We start from the raw sequence: 14,552 nt of genomic DNA on the forward strand, positions 1-14,552 counted from the left end.
TTTTTTTAAGTCAGTTGCACGATTTGTGATCTATAGGATGTGCAAATGTGTGTGTGAACTTATTTTAAAGTCGATGCAAAGCTGTTTCGGAAAATCTATAATACGACGACAGATTCGCCACCGAATTAGGAATATTGGGCCAAAAGAAATTTAACAAATTTAAGTTAATGTATCCATCAAAAATATAGTGAATGAGCAAGTCTAAATACATTACAATGAGTAAACAGACCATATTTGAATACGAAAGCAGAGAAATAGATCCTTCTTTGTGTGGCGAATGTGTTAACCCGCGTCTCCGCGTAGCGTTACAGCAATGGTTGCCCCTTTTGTTCAACCGAGTTCCTGAATTATTCCCAACACAATGAAATGATCGGGATATTATATGGTTTCATGAAACATTTCACTGTAGCTACGCCTCATGCGATCTCGTCTGGGATTATCTAATGAATTAAAAGCGATCTACAGCCCTTCCGATCCAGTGTGAGGTTTCCGAAGCACGCAGTCTTGAGGAACGTGGAGTAGTAAGTGTTTATCGGTCTGGGTCGGTAGCGTTAAACCGTCGGAGGCTCGTTTGTGGCAAATCTGCACACATCTAGTGTTGCAAGCTATGTAACATTCTTGTTATTTAATATTTCCATATGAACCCACGGTGCCCCGAGAACACCAAGTTGTAGTGTTAGGTTATTGCAAAATAAGCACGTTTAACGTTAGCAATTTTCATCACATCTTAGCCTTGTGGCAAATAGTTCTGTCGTTAATGATTTGCTGGCCATGGTTATTTCATCAAGTTTTATTCTGTGTTATTGTGGTAACCAAATCAGATCAGGTAATTTGGTGTCATTTTGTAGCTCACTGTGTGGGTGAGGTCATTGTGGAGGGAAACACTAACTTAGCGTCGGGCTGAATGGTCAAACTAACGTCAAGTTGCTGTCAGGCTAAGCATCCTATTATTTTGCTATTTGTTACAAGTATAACGATCCCATAATCTGCAGTTTTTCAATGACAGCTTTCCCTGTGTAGCTAACGTATGCTCTGTAAATAAAGCTAATTCTTAGCTTGCGAAGTACACACAAATGAGCGTCCTTCCAGATGAAAAATAAGGAAGCCAGCGTAATTTATAGCTATTACCTGGTTAGTAATATTTATAATACATGTAGCTATGCAATTTGAAAGGTGATAGATGTTGTTGTTGTTTGCTAGCTGGCGTTAGCATGTTGGCTAACAGCGTCAATGTTTCATTGTTTGAGTAGGAAACTGCAGCAACGCGCTAAAGCTAACAATAGCTGGATTAGATTGCATCAAGTGTTTTGCTTAGCTATTAAATTTTCAACCTAAACATTGAACTGAGCACTTTTACTCTTCAGTAAATGCTTCTAAAACTCGTGTTATAAAGTACTTTATGTACATTGTGTTAGCTGACTAATTGTTATAGCGTTTTTTTTTCTCAGTATAACAGGATATAATTGAAGTGAATAAGGACTAGTAGCAAACGATATGAATTAAACCTGCTTCTTGTAACATAAAATAACTGCATGTCTACTTCTTGGAAAAGAGTGAAGGTCTCATCACGTGACTGCTCCATAACAGGTGCACAATGTGAACGCCAGACTGTTGTCCCTGTAGCTGTCACACAATAGCAATCACAACTAAATCTCTTGTTCTGCTGTTTCAGATGTAAACCTGAGCAGTATCTGACCCAGCAGTGGCTGTTGGCACAATGGGGCTGGATTTTGACGTAAAGACGTTCTGTCACAACTTACGGGCCACTAAACCTCCATATGAGTGTCCTGTGGAGACCTGCCGGAAGGTCTACAGGAGTTACAGTGGCATCGAGTATCACCTATACCACTATGACCACGACAACCCAACCCCTGCACAAACTATGCCTCAGAAGAAGAGAAAGGGTCGGCCTCCGCGTGCATCATTAGCTGGGTCAGTGGATACAGATGATGGTGGAGGTAATGGAGGTGGGCCAGGACATGGAGGGAACACACCTGGCAGCCCCAACCGGTCAGAGCTCTCTCACTCCCCCGGCAGGGACACAATGACTTATGCGCAGGCACAGCGCATGGTGGAGCTCGAGATTCAAGGACGCATTCACCGCATCAGCATCTTTGAGAACATTGATGTTGTATCAGAGGAGGACAGTGATGCGGACGATGCTCCACCATCTGGTACTGGTGGCACTGGTGGTGGGGTTTGTAACGGTAGTGATGGTGGGGTTGGCGGTAGTGAGGTAGGAGGAAGCGGCAAGGACCGGTCAGATATTCCATCTTCTAATGGAGGCAAAGCAACCCCAAAGTCTGGGAAGCATAAAAGTAAAGAGAAGAAGAAGGACGGTTCATCACATCATCATAGCACTCAGTCTGGGCCAGCAGTCAAACTCCCTGAAGCGGTATTCCGAGAATTGGACCAAGAGAGACCCGATGCCCCTCCTCGGCCATCATCTTACTACAGGTAAGAAAAAAGTAGGTTCATTATAAACTACATCATAGATATGAGAATGTGGAGCAGTATACATGACGTGTAATAAATTCTAATCTTATAAGTGATGCCATGATCATAAAGAAATCAGTTTGAGCACCTTTGTAAATAGAAGTGTTTGAAGCACTTAGATCCTCTGTGAAAATTTTAGTTGCTATCAGGAAGTGAGATCAAACTCAGATTGTACATGCTATTCCCTTGCTATTTCCTCTTTTTATCTATAGTTGGTCTGGGAAATCTACACCTCCAATGAAGTACCTCTTTTTCCTCAGTATGTATTCTATGTAATACTGTTTACTTCTCTCTATAAATCTGGATTCCAGGTACATTGATAAGTCTGTCGAGGAGCTGGATGAGGAGGTAGAGTATGACATTGATGAGGAAGACTACATCTGGCTGGACATCATGAATGACAAACGGCGGCGTGACGGTGTGACACCCATCCCACAAGAGGTCTTTGAGTACCTCATGGACCGCTTAGAGAAAGAGTCCTACTTTGAGAGCCACAACAAGGTATCTGAAGTTGTAAATGTATGGAAACACTGGAACATTTGTAAAAAAAAACCTATTCAACTCTGTTATGTCCTCTTTCCTCCAGGCAGACCCTAGTACCCTAATTGACGAGGATGCCGTCTGCTGCATCTGTAATGATGGTGAGTGTCAGAACAGTAATGTGATCCTGTTCTGCGACATGTGTAATCTGGCAGTACACCAGGAGTGCTATGGCGTCCCCTACATCCCAGAAGGCCAGTGGTTGTGTCGGCGCTGCCTGCAGTCGCCAAGTCGAGCTGTGGATTGCGCTCTCTGTCCCAACAAGGGCGGAGCTTTCAAACAGACAGATGACGCACGCTGGGCGCATGTCGTATGTGCACTTTGGATCCCTGAGGTGAGTCCCTGCACCTTGTTAATTACAACATCATAATGGAAAGGTTAGAGTTGCTTCTTTCGTTCCCCTCTTTATTTTTTTTTTGCGCTATTGTAATTGAATTTATTTTTGCAAAGATGCTCTATTTATATAGCTGGTCTTTGCATTTGAAAAGTGCATGTATTATTTAAAATGGTGAGCAGAGAAAAGGGACTGTGGTCTTCAATTTTCCTCAAAAGGAAGAAAACCTACAACAACCAGAGTGCACGGGGCTTGTCTTTGAAGACCAGTCTCGGGCTGCTGTAAGGTTGCAATATTACAAACTGTCACTGTTGCACTTGAGGTGTCAATGTGGTGACAGTGTGATGGACAGGTTGTTTTGATTTTGGAGTGACACAGAGCAGAACACTTTCTATTCTATACAAATACGGGGGAGCACAGAGTTCCAGCTACAGCCAAACAGTCTTTTGCTGGCAGCTCTGGGTGGAGAAAAACATCTAAATCAAGTTTAACATGTTTGCATGTCAAACCTGCATTGCATTGATGCAAAGCTGCCCCGATGTCATCAAAGTTTACAACAGTTTTCACAGTGCAAGTATTTATCAGAAGATTGCATGTAGTGCTCTTACAGCCACACATCACATGTAAAGTTTGTTTGCCTCTGCATTATTTATATTAGATTAAAAAACTAAGAGGTTGTCCAGCCAAATGAGTATCATTAGTTTTATTATAGACTCCTGTTAACCCTTTGATTGCACTAAAATGTGCTTGTTTGCTTCTCCTCAGGTCTGCTTTGCTAACACAGTCTTTCTGGAGCCAATTGACAGTATTGAGCACATCCCTCCTGCTCGCTGGAAGCTCACCTGCTACATCTGCAAGCAGCGTGGCTCTGGGGCCTGCATTCAGTGTCATAAAGCCAACTGTTACACAGCCTTCCATGTCACCTGCGCTCAGCAGGCAGGCCTTTATATGAAAATGGAGCCTGTCAGAGAGACCGGAGCCAATGGCACTTCCTTCAGTGTCCGCAAGACTGCTTATTGTGACATTCATACACCCCCGGGGTCAGCGCGACCTTTGGGAGGGGTAGGCGGGGCCAGCATGGGCTCATCTCACAGTGAAGGAGAGTTGGAGGAGGACGATGAGCCCAGTATTGGCCATGATGATGACTCCAAGGGTTGGAGCTCTGAGCGGGCTAAGAGAGCGAAGGCCAAGTCCAGGCTGAAGATGAAGCGAGCGAGGAAGATCTTAGCTGAGAGGAGAGCTGCTGCACCGGTGGTGTCTGTGCCCTGTATACCCCCACACAGGTACATGTTACACACACTCTCTTTATCTTTTTATGCCAGTATTTAAGTAGTTTGAAAACTATTGCTTACCGCTCATCTTGTACCCTGTATAATTTCTGTCCAGGACTATCTGACCCCTTGGAGAGTGAAGATTTCAATTATTTATGATAAATATTCATGAAACAGTAGGACAAGTGTTAAAAGGGTTTTCTTTTTCTTAAGGCTGAGCAAAATCACCAGTAACTTGACGGTACCCAGGAAGAGCCAATTCATGCAACGACTTCATAGCTACTGGACCCTAAAGAGGCAAAGTCGCAACGGTGTACCTCTGCTGCGACGACTCCAAACCCACCTGCAGTCACAGCGACATATTGACCCCCTCCCACCACAGCCTTCCACACAACTTCCTTTGGTATTTTGCCCGGTTGTGTAAAGACACTAATAACTCTTTTCACTGTGTGCTACTGTGATTGCTAGCATAAATAGGCTGCATTACTTTGTTTGTGTTTTTGTACATGTTGGCACTGCAGAGGGACAGCGAGGAGAAACAAACAGCTTTGAAGGAGCAACTGAAGGCATGGCAGAGGCTGAGGCATGACTTAGAGAGAGCCAGGCTACTGGTCGAGCTCATCCGCAAGAGGGAAAAACTCAAGAGGGAGACGGTGAGATGCAAATTAAAACTCCACAGCTTAAAGATTTTCAAAGTGAAATGCAATGGACTGCTGTTGGTACACAACATATCTCTTTGGAGTCGATGAAATATCATGTCCTTATTTTCCTTCAAAGTGAGTTCTATATTTTCAGTTTATGAGGGCTTGGTATACATGTAATTCCCTGGCACATCTGAGAATGTGTGGGCATGTACATTGCACATTTTCTTTTAAAAGTGCTTGTGTGTTCAGATAAAAGTGCAGCAGATGGCGCTGGAGATGCAGCTGACACCTCTCTTGGTGCTGTTGAGGAGTACATTGGAGCAGCTCCAGGAAAGAGACACTAACAACTTCTTCACTGAGCCTGTACCCCTGGCAGAGGTAATTGAACACACACTAAAGAGAAATGCTGCATACTTACCACATACTCTGTCACTATATCAGTTCATTGGTATATTAACGATCACCTCCATTAATTATTTAAAATTTAAAAATGAGATATATAATGTTAATTAAATTGTACCTCTCCCTTCACTTCCATTTGTATTTTTTGTAATTAATTTTTAGAGTTAAATTCCCCATTAAAGTGTTTTATTTTACTATTTTTCCACTAGCTTAAGTATTTGTTTTTTAAATGGTTGTGTTACGTTTCAATTTGATATTCTGAATTTCGGTGATCAGCGTTTTTGGTTCGAACAGAATCTTTATTTTCCTATCTTGATCGATTTGAAGTTCAGCATTCCAATATTTATTTTCAAAATATTCTGCAGGAATGTCTTTCATTCTCTTACTGAGATTTTAGAAATCCTTGTTTGAAAAAAAATGAAAAAGCTAATCAAGAAACTAACTGACTGGCATATTATGCCGATAAGCCCCCTGCCTCATGACCCTTTGTGTATAAGCAGAAAAGAAAATGGAGGGATGGATGGATTATATTGATATCTTGAAGATTGTTCAGCTTCTAAACCCAATTTTCATCCCAACAACAGTGTTTATACCACAACTGAAAATGTACAGGAATAATTCAAAAGCTTAAAGCATGCATCTCTACACTCTTCCGTTGAGGTGCCAGACTACCTGGACCACATTGACACGCCAATGGACTTCCAGACCATGTGGAACCTGCTGGAGTCGCATCGCTACCTCACTTTTGAGGCATTTGAAGCCGACTTTGGCCTCATTGTCAACAACTGCCTCAAATACAACGCCAAGGACACGGTCTTCTATCGTGCTGCCCTGAGGCTCAGAGAGATGGGTGGCGCCGTGATTCGAACCGCCAGACGACAAGCTGAACGGATAGGCTTCGACTATGAGACTGGGATGCACCTCCACCGAGAGCTGAGTCCAGAAACTCGACGTGACCAAGAGAGAGAGCGAGAGAGGGAGCGGGAGCGACAAAGAGAGAGAGAAAGAGAACGGACATTGTCTTCTAATGAAGAAGGTAAGTAATCTCCCATCAGTTTAGTTATGAGTTAAGAGATTAAGAGTAAGTCTGCATGTAGATAGGATACACTACATCTATGCTCTAAAATTATAGACCTTTAGAATTCAGTACCAGGGCGGCATGGCTTGGAGGTAGCGTGGCTGTCTAGCAGCTGAAAGGTCGCTGGTTCGATCCCCACTTCCCCTGGTAACTGTGTCGAAGTATCCTGGAGCAAGATACTGAGCCCTTTATTGCTCCTGATGGCCCTACAATAGGCTGGCGACTCGTCCAGGGTGCATTCTGCTTCTCACCCAATGTCAGAATGTCAATTTAAGCACTGCGCGACAACACTTGTTGAATAAGATACTGGGAGAAAGATCTTCCAGTTTGAGAAATCTAGCGTACATGGTGAATGTTTTTTTCCATCTGGTCACAAAATGTCCACCAGGGAATACCATTTTCACGCATAATTTGCCTTCTTTTCTCTCGAAAGGTACTTAACAGTTCTTTCTGTGCCCCACCCAGACCTGCTCCTGCCTGAAAACAGGCGGCGGTTACCACTTGAGGAACAGCTGCATTACTTGCAGGCACGTCTTGATGAGGTCAGCACAGGGAAGCACAGCATCGGTCAGTCTCGTAGAGCCAAAGCTCTGAGGAAAGAGGTCAGTGTCATCAAGAGGAAGCTGGCGCATCAGCGAGAGGGGGGCTCCGGTATGGGGTCAAGGGACTCTATTGGAGGAGGAGAGAGGGGTTTGTCCCTCCCTCATCACCCATCATCAGCAGGACACCATGATGAGGGAGAAGAGAGCAGTAGCCAAGAGATTGGTGGAAAGGGTGCGTCTGTAAATAATCGTCATGTTTATACGACTTGCTGATATGTTTTCATTTTAACATAGTCACTTCTCCCCCTCAAGATCTGAGTGTGTCCTCATCTGCCTTGGCTCCAGAGGTGGGCCGACGAACATCTGTTCTCTTCTCCAAGAAGAACCCAAAAATGGCCGGACCCCCCAAAAGGCCGGGACGACCCCCTAAAAACAGGGATGCTGGCTATCCTGGGACAGGTGTAAGCCCCAGCCCTATTGGCCCTCCTCAGCTGCCTCTGCTGTCTGCAACCAGGCAGAGAAAGAGACCCCGCAGCCCCCACACCAGCTCCAGCTCTGACAGTGACAGCGACAACGACGACCTGCTGCCAGGTACTGGAAACAAGTCTGTTGTCAAGTACTTCCTTAAGTCACACACGTACTTCTTTTCTTTTCTTTTTTTTCTCATCGACTTAGGTTTGCCCAGTAATGGTTTTGACGGGGGGAACCAGCCAGTAACAGAGAGCTTCCGCGTGTACAGGAACGAGCCTCGTCTTCCTCGTTCCAGCTCAGATTCTGAGTCAACCACCAGCAGCAGCAGCAGTGCAGCTTCTGACAGGACCAGGTGATAAATGTACACACATGCTGCATGATTGCACTATCAGTAATTCAATGTTACGTTGCAGTCGCTACTAGCATCACAATAGTGATTATAAAGTGCTTCATAATGTTTAATAAACCATTGTTAAAAGAATTAAACCTCAAAATATAAAATGATCAATGACCTAATATGTCTTTAGTGGCATTTCTTTGCATGAATTACTCAATTACTGTATGTATCATTAAAGTCCTGTCTGTCCTCTCTGTCAGCACAACGCCCTCTAAACAGGGAAGAGGAAAGGCGTCATTCTCTCGCTCTGCCTTCCAGGAGGACAGTAGTGAGGAGACATCTGGCACTGAAAATGATTCCTACTCAGTCGGAGGATCACGGGGAGTTTCTCATTGTGAGTATATTTTCACCCACATATACACACAGTGTTGTCTCAGTATAGACACTTGCCATATGTTGGCATACAGCTTTTATTTGAAAAGATAAGTATGTAATACATGCTTAATGGTGACCATGTCCGTGTTCCTGTATTCTTCACCATCAGTGGTGCGTGGCCGAGCCAGGTCAGGATGCTGGATGACCTCTGATGACTTCTCCTCCCTGGAAGCGCTGGACCTGGTGTGGGCCAAATGCAGAGGGTATCCCTCTTACCCTGCTTTGGTGAGACACACGCAGACACCGAAAATTACATTCAATAAAGTTGAGGTGCAACAGCGTACTTTCGGATGTTCTGTAAGTTAATGGCCTAATGTCTCTTGCCACCATTTGTCTGCAGATAATAGACCCGAAAATGCCCAGGGAAGGTGTGTTCCACCGGGGTGTCCCAATTCCTGTCCCCCCTCTGGATGTGCTGAAACTGGGGGAGCAGATGACCCAAGAGGCCAGGGAGCACCTGTTCCTGGTACTCTTCTTTGACAACAAGAGAACTTGGTCAGTGTTCATCACCAACTTCTTCCAGAATTGTAATATCAATCATCATTGCCTCTTCCTCTCATTTATTTTTGTCTATGAAGGTGTTCTCATCCAAAATGAAGCTTGTCTAAGCAAAACAGGTGACTGATGTTACTGCAAATGTGGCCACGTGTAGCTTTGTAGGTCAAAGGAAGCTGAAGTCTTTGTGTTGAGGTACGAGATGAAAGAACATTCAGAAGAAGTAGAGCTAATGTGGGGTTTTTTGCATGAGATTTGAAGAGGAGGAAAAAACACTTTTGTAGGTCACCATGTGGTGTGAAGTCACCTTAAAGCCTGGCAAAAACAAAAACTGTGATAAAATCGATGCGGTAAAAAATGCCATCATTCAAACTTAAACAACTAAATTCGATCATGAATTAACGTGCGCAAGTGACATTCTTCTTTCTTAAATGAAATTTGCCGTGTCTATAATTAAACAATTTAACAGCGGTCATCGCATAACCCCTGCGCAACACACACGTCGCCAAACAAATTGATGTGGCACATTCAGCCAAAGCAGAGGCACGGACACTCCGTCAAATTAACAATGGGAATACTTTCAACTTAAAAGCAAGAATCAAATCAAACATAATCTACATTTAATAAATAAACAACCATACCAATAAAAAAAAAAAACCTACTTTAACTAAAGTCTACTTTTAACTGAATTATTTTGCTTTGCTATTTATTTCTTGATAATGACAGATGTATTTATTTCAACAAAGGAAAAGCGACAAAACTTCCTGGCTATTGGAGTACGGCTAGTTTTTTACAATTAAAATCACTTTGACTGGAGCTGAATAAACAATATATGTGGGTTGTGTTTATTCAGGCAGTGGTTGCCACGCTCCAAGCTGGTTCCGCTCGGAGTGGACCAGGAGCTGGATAAGGAGAAGATGCTGGAGGGCAGGAAATCCAACATCCGGAAGTCGGTACAGGTGGCCTACCACCGTGCGATGCAGCACCGCAGCAAGGTGCAGGGAGACCCCAGCAGTGAGACCAGTGATAGTGACTGAACACAAACACACACACTTTTATGCAAACCTCATGTGATGGTCATTGCAAGTGTTGTGGAGTTAATACATGTCACAAGAAAGTCCAACCCTTCACCACAGGAAACGGTGCCAGTAGCACCACTAGAAAATATTGGTCCCAAAACACAAACTGTATTTAATCTGACATGTGAAATATTGTATTTAAGAGAGTAGAAAAATGACCTTTCTAATAATGATGGAAAACATACAATGTTTGGAATCATGAATCAAAATATTCCTTGTATGTGGTTCGTAAATGTTTATTAACAAATGAGATGATGGTTTACAGTCTCTAAAGCAAACATAGTATTACACTATTATGTATATCCAATTCTGCCTCTCCCTGTAATTCCTACACATGCAATTTTACACTTGAGCAGGGAAATGCATGTAGTGTACAATAAATGCACACTGGGGGAATCGTTGCGAATGCCATCACCCACCGCCCAACTGTTGAAAAGAAGCAGGCCTGGTGCTAAAGTTCAGTCATTTGTCAGCACAGCACAAAGAGACTGTTGCAACTTTTAATTGTGGGTGAATGTAATGTTATTTATTCTGTTTACTCCTTCTTAAACAAGTTCCACAAACCGAATCAACACTTTCAGCTACACAAGATGAGACTGTGTGGTCCCTCTTGTCCTGTCACTCATGTTAATCATCATCTCTCCTGTTTTTACGGTTGTTACATCACATATGCCCATGCCAGTCAATGAATAATGACTAAACTGAAACACATGATCACCTCACTGTCTGTATTAGTCCCAGGATGATCGCACTAGAACTTTTATATAAACAGATTGCATAAAGATAGAAGTTTAATAAAAAGAATTGAGTTTTTTAAACCTGTGGTTTCTGTGTGTTCGCCTTTCCACATTCTTCCTATTTTCTTGTTTGCTTGCAGCAAGTCATTATGAATAATTTGGTCTGTTCAGCAGAATATTCTGATCCAGCTATATAGAGTGCTGCGGGGATTAGTTTATTGCAGAAAATAAGCTGTTTCACAAAACATTTTTTTTAGACTTGCATATTTTGTTTCAGGCCTTCAAAGGAAAGCCTTTTCAAAAATCAGGAGGACTTTGAGAAGAGGGAATAGTACATTGACCAATACTAATATATCCATTTTCTAGGAATAATTCCTGTAGCGCTCTTAACTGTTTCTGGACAGAGGTGTCATAAGTCCTCTTGATTTAAGTCACTGTAATTATGAAATGACAACACTTGATAGAATGGAATCGAATCGAATGCCTTTATTGTCATTATACCAGGTACAATGAGATGCAACGCTGCTCCTTGGGATGTGCACATATAAATAGAAAAATATATATAGACACATATTTACATTACTATACCTACTATAGGACTAATACTGACATAACTGTACATAGACTCTGCAAAGGCATAAGGACATATACTTATACATATAAGACATATACATAGACTGTACAACTGTAAAACAGGCTTGTGCAAGTCCCACTGTGGATGCATGTGGGAGTGGATAGCAGCTTTAAGTGGTGCTGTGGTGCATCCAGGTGCACAGGCACATTACAGTACCAGATTCAAGGTGACTGTGTCATCAACAGACTGAGGTGACATAGCATTTGCAGTGCAAACATAGCAGAACAGTCCTGGTGACAGTGCAAAACATATAGAGGTACTTATCCAGTTCAGTCTTCATCCTGAGCTGGTTTTGTGTAGGAGGCTAGCAGATTTGGTGGTGGAAAAGAAAAGATAGTGCCGGTAATTGTGCGAAGGCACTTCAGTTCCTTAGTGCAAGCTTGCGTTGAGCATGGTGACAGCTTTGGGAAAGAAGCTGTCCCTGAGTCTGTTAGTCTTTGCTGGGATGGACCTGTAGCGCCTGCCAGAGGGCAACAGGTTGAATAGGTGGAATGCAGGATGAGTGCTGTCCTTGATGATGTTCTTGGTTTTGTTAAGGCTGCGTGAGGGGTAGATGGTGGTAAGGTCAGGCAGGGGGCATCCGATGATCTTTTGGTCACTCTCTGCAGACTCTTCCTGTCAGCCTCAGTGCAGCTGGAGTGCCACATTTGCAGCAGCAATCAGGGTGTGTGTTCATTTCCTGGTGTTTATAAAACTGAAAACACTTTTAAGTGTTTGCTAAGTGAAATGAGATACAGTTGGGTTACAGTCATACCTAAATGAAGTCCTTCACAGTGGTTTTACAGGTTTTCAGCCCTGGGCTGTTTTTTGTTTTTTGTTTTTTTCTTATATTAAGCCCAGATTTGCTGCACACTGGTTCAACAGGTTTGTTGACCTTTACAGAAACAAGTGTCAGTTTGCTTGTATGATTGTAAAACCTAGAATTTTCCAAGAATCATGCCAAGTTAAAACCTCTTCACATTTAATGCCCATTTGAAGCTTCATTAAATCAACATTCAGGAGCTGAATGACTGCAGTGTTTTATGTAAGCTCATGCAGCTGTGATGATAAGTGGGTCTCCAATGTGAATTTACTCAGTTTTTCTGGTATGTTTCCATACACAGCAAAGATTCCCCACCCACCCTGCAACCAAAAACAAGGCCCCGCTGAGTTAAGACAACTTGTTTCCTGCCCTGAGAGAAACTCTGACTTTATGAGTTGTAGACACTGATAAGCATCTGTCAGTGGTTTGAACAGAACGCAGCAGGGGTGTGTATGACCTCTTTTGCCTGTAACTGTATCTGCTCTGTTCTAAAAAGATCCTATTAGTGTGTTTCTTGTGGTGACAGTACAATGGAGTTTAGTTGATTCGTGTGATCTGACCAAACGTTATCTGACAAAACAGGTAACATTTAATATGAAACCCACCGCTGAATCTCTAGCGTTTGTCCGCTGAAACATAAATATAGGCAAGTACTTCCTTCTGTCTACATGCAGGCGTTAAAAGTCAGAAGACCCAAAAATTTGAGGCAAATGCAATTTCGAGCAGATTCTCATGCCTTAAATTTGTATTTTATGAATAAATGTGAATGGAGACAAACAAGATGGTGTTTTTTTTTTCTTCTTCTTTCAGTGAGAGCTGGTGTATAACTGTATCAAGGCTAAGGCACAAAAAAACATTGTTGTGTCTTACAAAACATCATCAAAGAGCTGCCTTGTCAATTACTCAGTCCCAGGTAGAGTGTGTAATCTACAGTATATGTTATCCTCCCTTTCAAAAGTTGTCTCTGATTTGATCTCCGTTGCAGTTTAGATCAAAGACCACGTGGGTGACAAAATAAAGGAAAAAAACAGCACATACAGTATGGCCTTGTTCAGACAGCAAGGAAATCTCATTTGTTTCATAAAACAAGACAAGTTTCTCCTACGGGAGATCAAACAAATTCAAGAAAGAAAGAAAGAAAGAAAACAGACCTTTTCTGTATTTTGCAAGTGATGAGAGTGGATTTGACACTAACAGGTTGTGAGTGACATGAAAGACAGTTTGAAATGTTATTTAATGTCAAATGTATTCAGTCTGAACTGCAACTGTTAAGAAAAAAACAAAAACTGATTGAAATCAGATTTCAAACCACCTCCAAATGTGGTTTTAATCTGATTTGTAGTAGTAATAATAATCATAATAATAATAAGGATATACAATATTTTTATAGCACCTTTCATACAAGCCATAAGTAGTGCATGATGTGCATGATGTGTGCTTGACACCATGAACTTGACTTTCGACCAGCACTTCCTCAGGTTGTCCTGGAATCCCAGTGGATGATTGTTAAAGAGTTTTCCTGAGGGCTTCTCGAGATATCATGTTTATTTGAGGTGACAGTAACCTTGGACAACCAAAATGTTTTCATTTTCATCCTTAGTCCTAGTGCACATCCAACATATTTTACACTACTCAACTTTGGCTCTAGAACACAACCATGTGGCCCAAGTATTTGCCGGAAAATTCCTCTGAAGCGTTATACACTTTGACTACAAAGTGACGCCTGAAAGTTAGTTAATAGAAAGCAAATCGGTTCTCTCTGTCCTCGGTTACTCATACTTGTTACGAACTTCTTAACTGGACCTCCCTGGATTGCACCTCCCACATCCTTGACTGACACTGCTGCTGGAACAGGCTGCAGACCGGAAGAGGCTCAACCTGCCACTTTTCGAAGCATCAGTATTAGTATTAGTACTAGTAGTATTCATATAAGGATAAGGATTAGGATAAGGATAAACTTTATCGTCCCATACGGGAAATTTGTTGTCGACAGTAGTGCATGATATGCTACAACATACCACTTAACAGATGCACAAGCATACACAATGGCACAATTAGACAGACACATAAGGTGTCAAATAATGATAAAATAAGATGAGATGGAAGGTCAGCAGCCACAAGTTACAATACTGCACATATTACACAATTCCACAAGATTGCATCGTCTACAAGAAAGTGCTAGAGTGCTAAAGTGCTATTGTACTATTGCAGATCCCAGCAGCAAATAAATAAAAAATAAACTGCTCAAAACAAGT

At 42.4% G+C, this 14,552-nt stretch overlaps 1 protein-coding gene across 3 annotated transcripts; it reads left to right on the forward strand.

Annotated features, from left to right (window-relative positions):
- The first annotated feature begins 304 nt into the window (after nt 1-304).
- brpf1 (bromodomain and PHD finger containing, 1) lies at nt 305-10,927 on the forward strand. Of its 3 annotated transcripts, none has more exons than XM_086213657.1 (16): nt 305-521; nt 1,673-2,457; nt 2,808-2,997; nt 3,083-3,370; nt 4,136-4,653; nt 4,855-5,044; nt 5,163-5,294; nt 5,535-5,663; nt 6,348-6,723; nt 7,231-7,539; nt 7,620-7,898; nt 7,983-8,130; nt 8,376-8,509; nt 8,660-8,775; nt 8,891-9,045; nt 9,899-10,927. In XM_086213657.1, the coding sequence occupies exons 2-16, from the start codon at nt 1,718-1,720 to the stop codon at nt 10,080-10,082; spliced, it is 3,888 nt and encodes a 1,295-aa protein (XP_086069783.1). In that variant the 5' UTR covers nt 305-521; nt 1,673-1,717; the 3' UTR covers nt 10,083-10,927. The 3 variants fall into 3 exon arrangements, with proteins under 3 accessions (XP_086069783.1, XP_086069781.1, XP_086069782.1); XM_086213655.1 differs by having other exon boundaries at nt 4,855-5,041; nt 5,151-5,294; XM_086213656.1 differs by lacking the exon at nt 305-521 and adding an exon at nt 581-1,587 and having other exon boundaries at nt 4,855-5,041; nt 5,151-5,294.
- Nucleotides 10,928-14,552: the final 3,625 nt, after the last annotated feature.

Source organism: Aulostomus chinensis, chromosome 9 (genome assembly GCF_037954235.1).
Source record: "Aulostomus chinensis isolate RoL2024-O1b breed Wild chromosome 9, RoL_Achi_v1.0, whole genome shotgun sequence".
NCBI lineage: Eukaryota > Metazoa > Chordata > Actinopteri > Syngnathiformes > Aulostomidae > Aulostomus > Aulostomus chinensis.

Coding starts and splice junctions, on each gene's coding strand:
- brpf1 (XM_086213655.1), top strand. CDS start 1,718: ATGGGGCTGGATTTTGACGTAAAGACGTTCTGTCACAACTTACGGGCC. Junction 2,458..2,807: donor CGGCCATCATCTTACTACAG/GTAAGAAAAAAG, acceptor TCTGGATTCCAG/GTACATTGATAAGTCTGTCG. Junction 8,776..8,890: donor ATCCCTCTTACCCTGCTTTG/GTGAGACACACG, acceptor ATTTGTCTGCAG/ATAATAGACCCGAAAATGCC.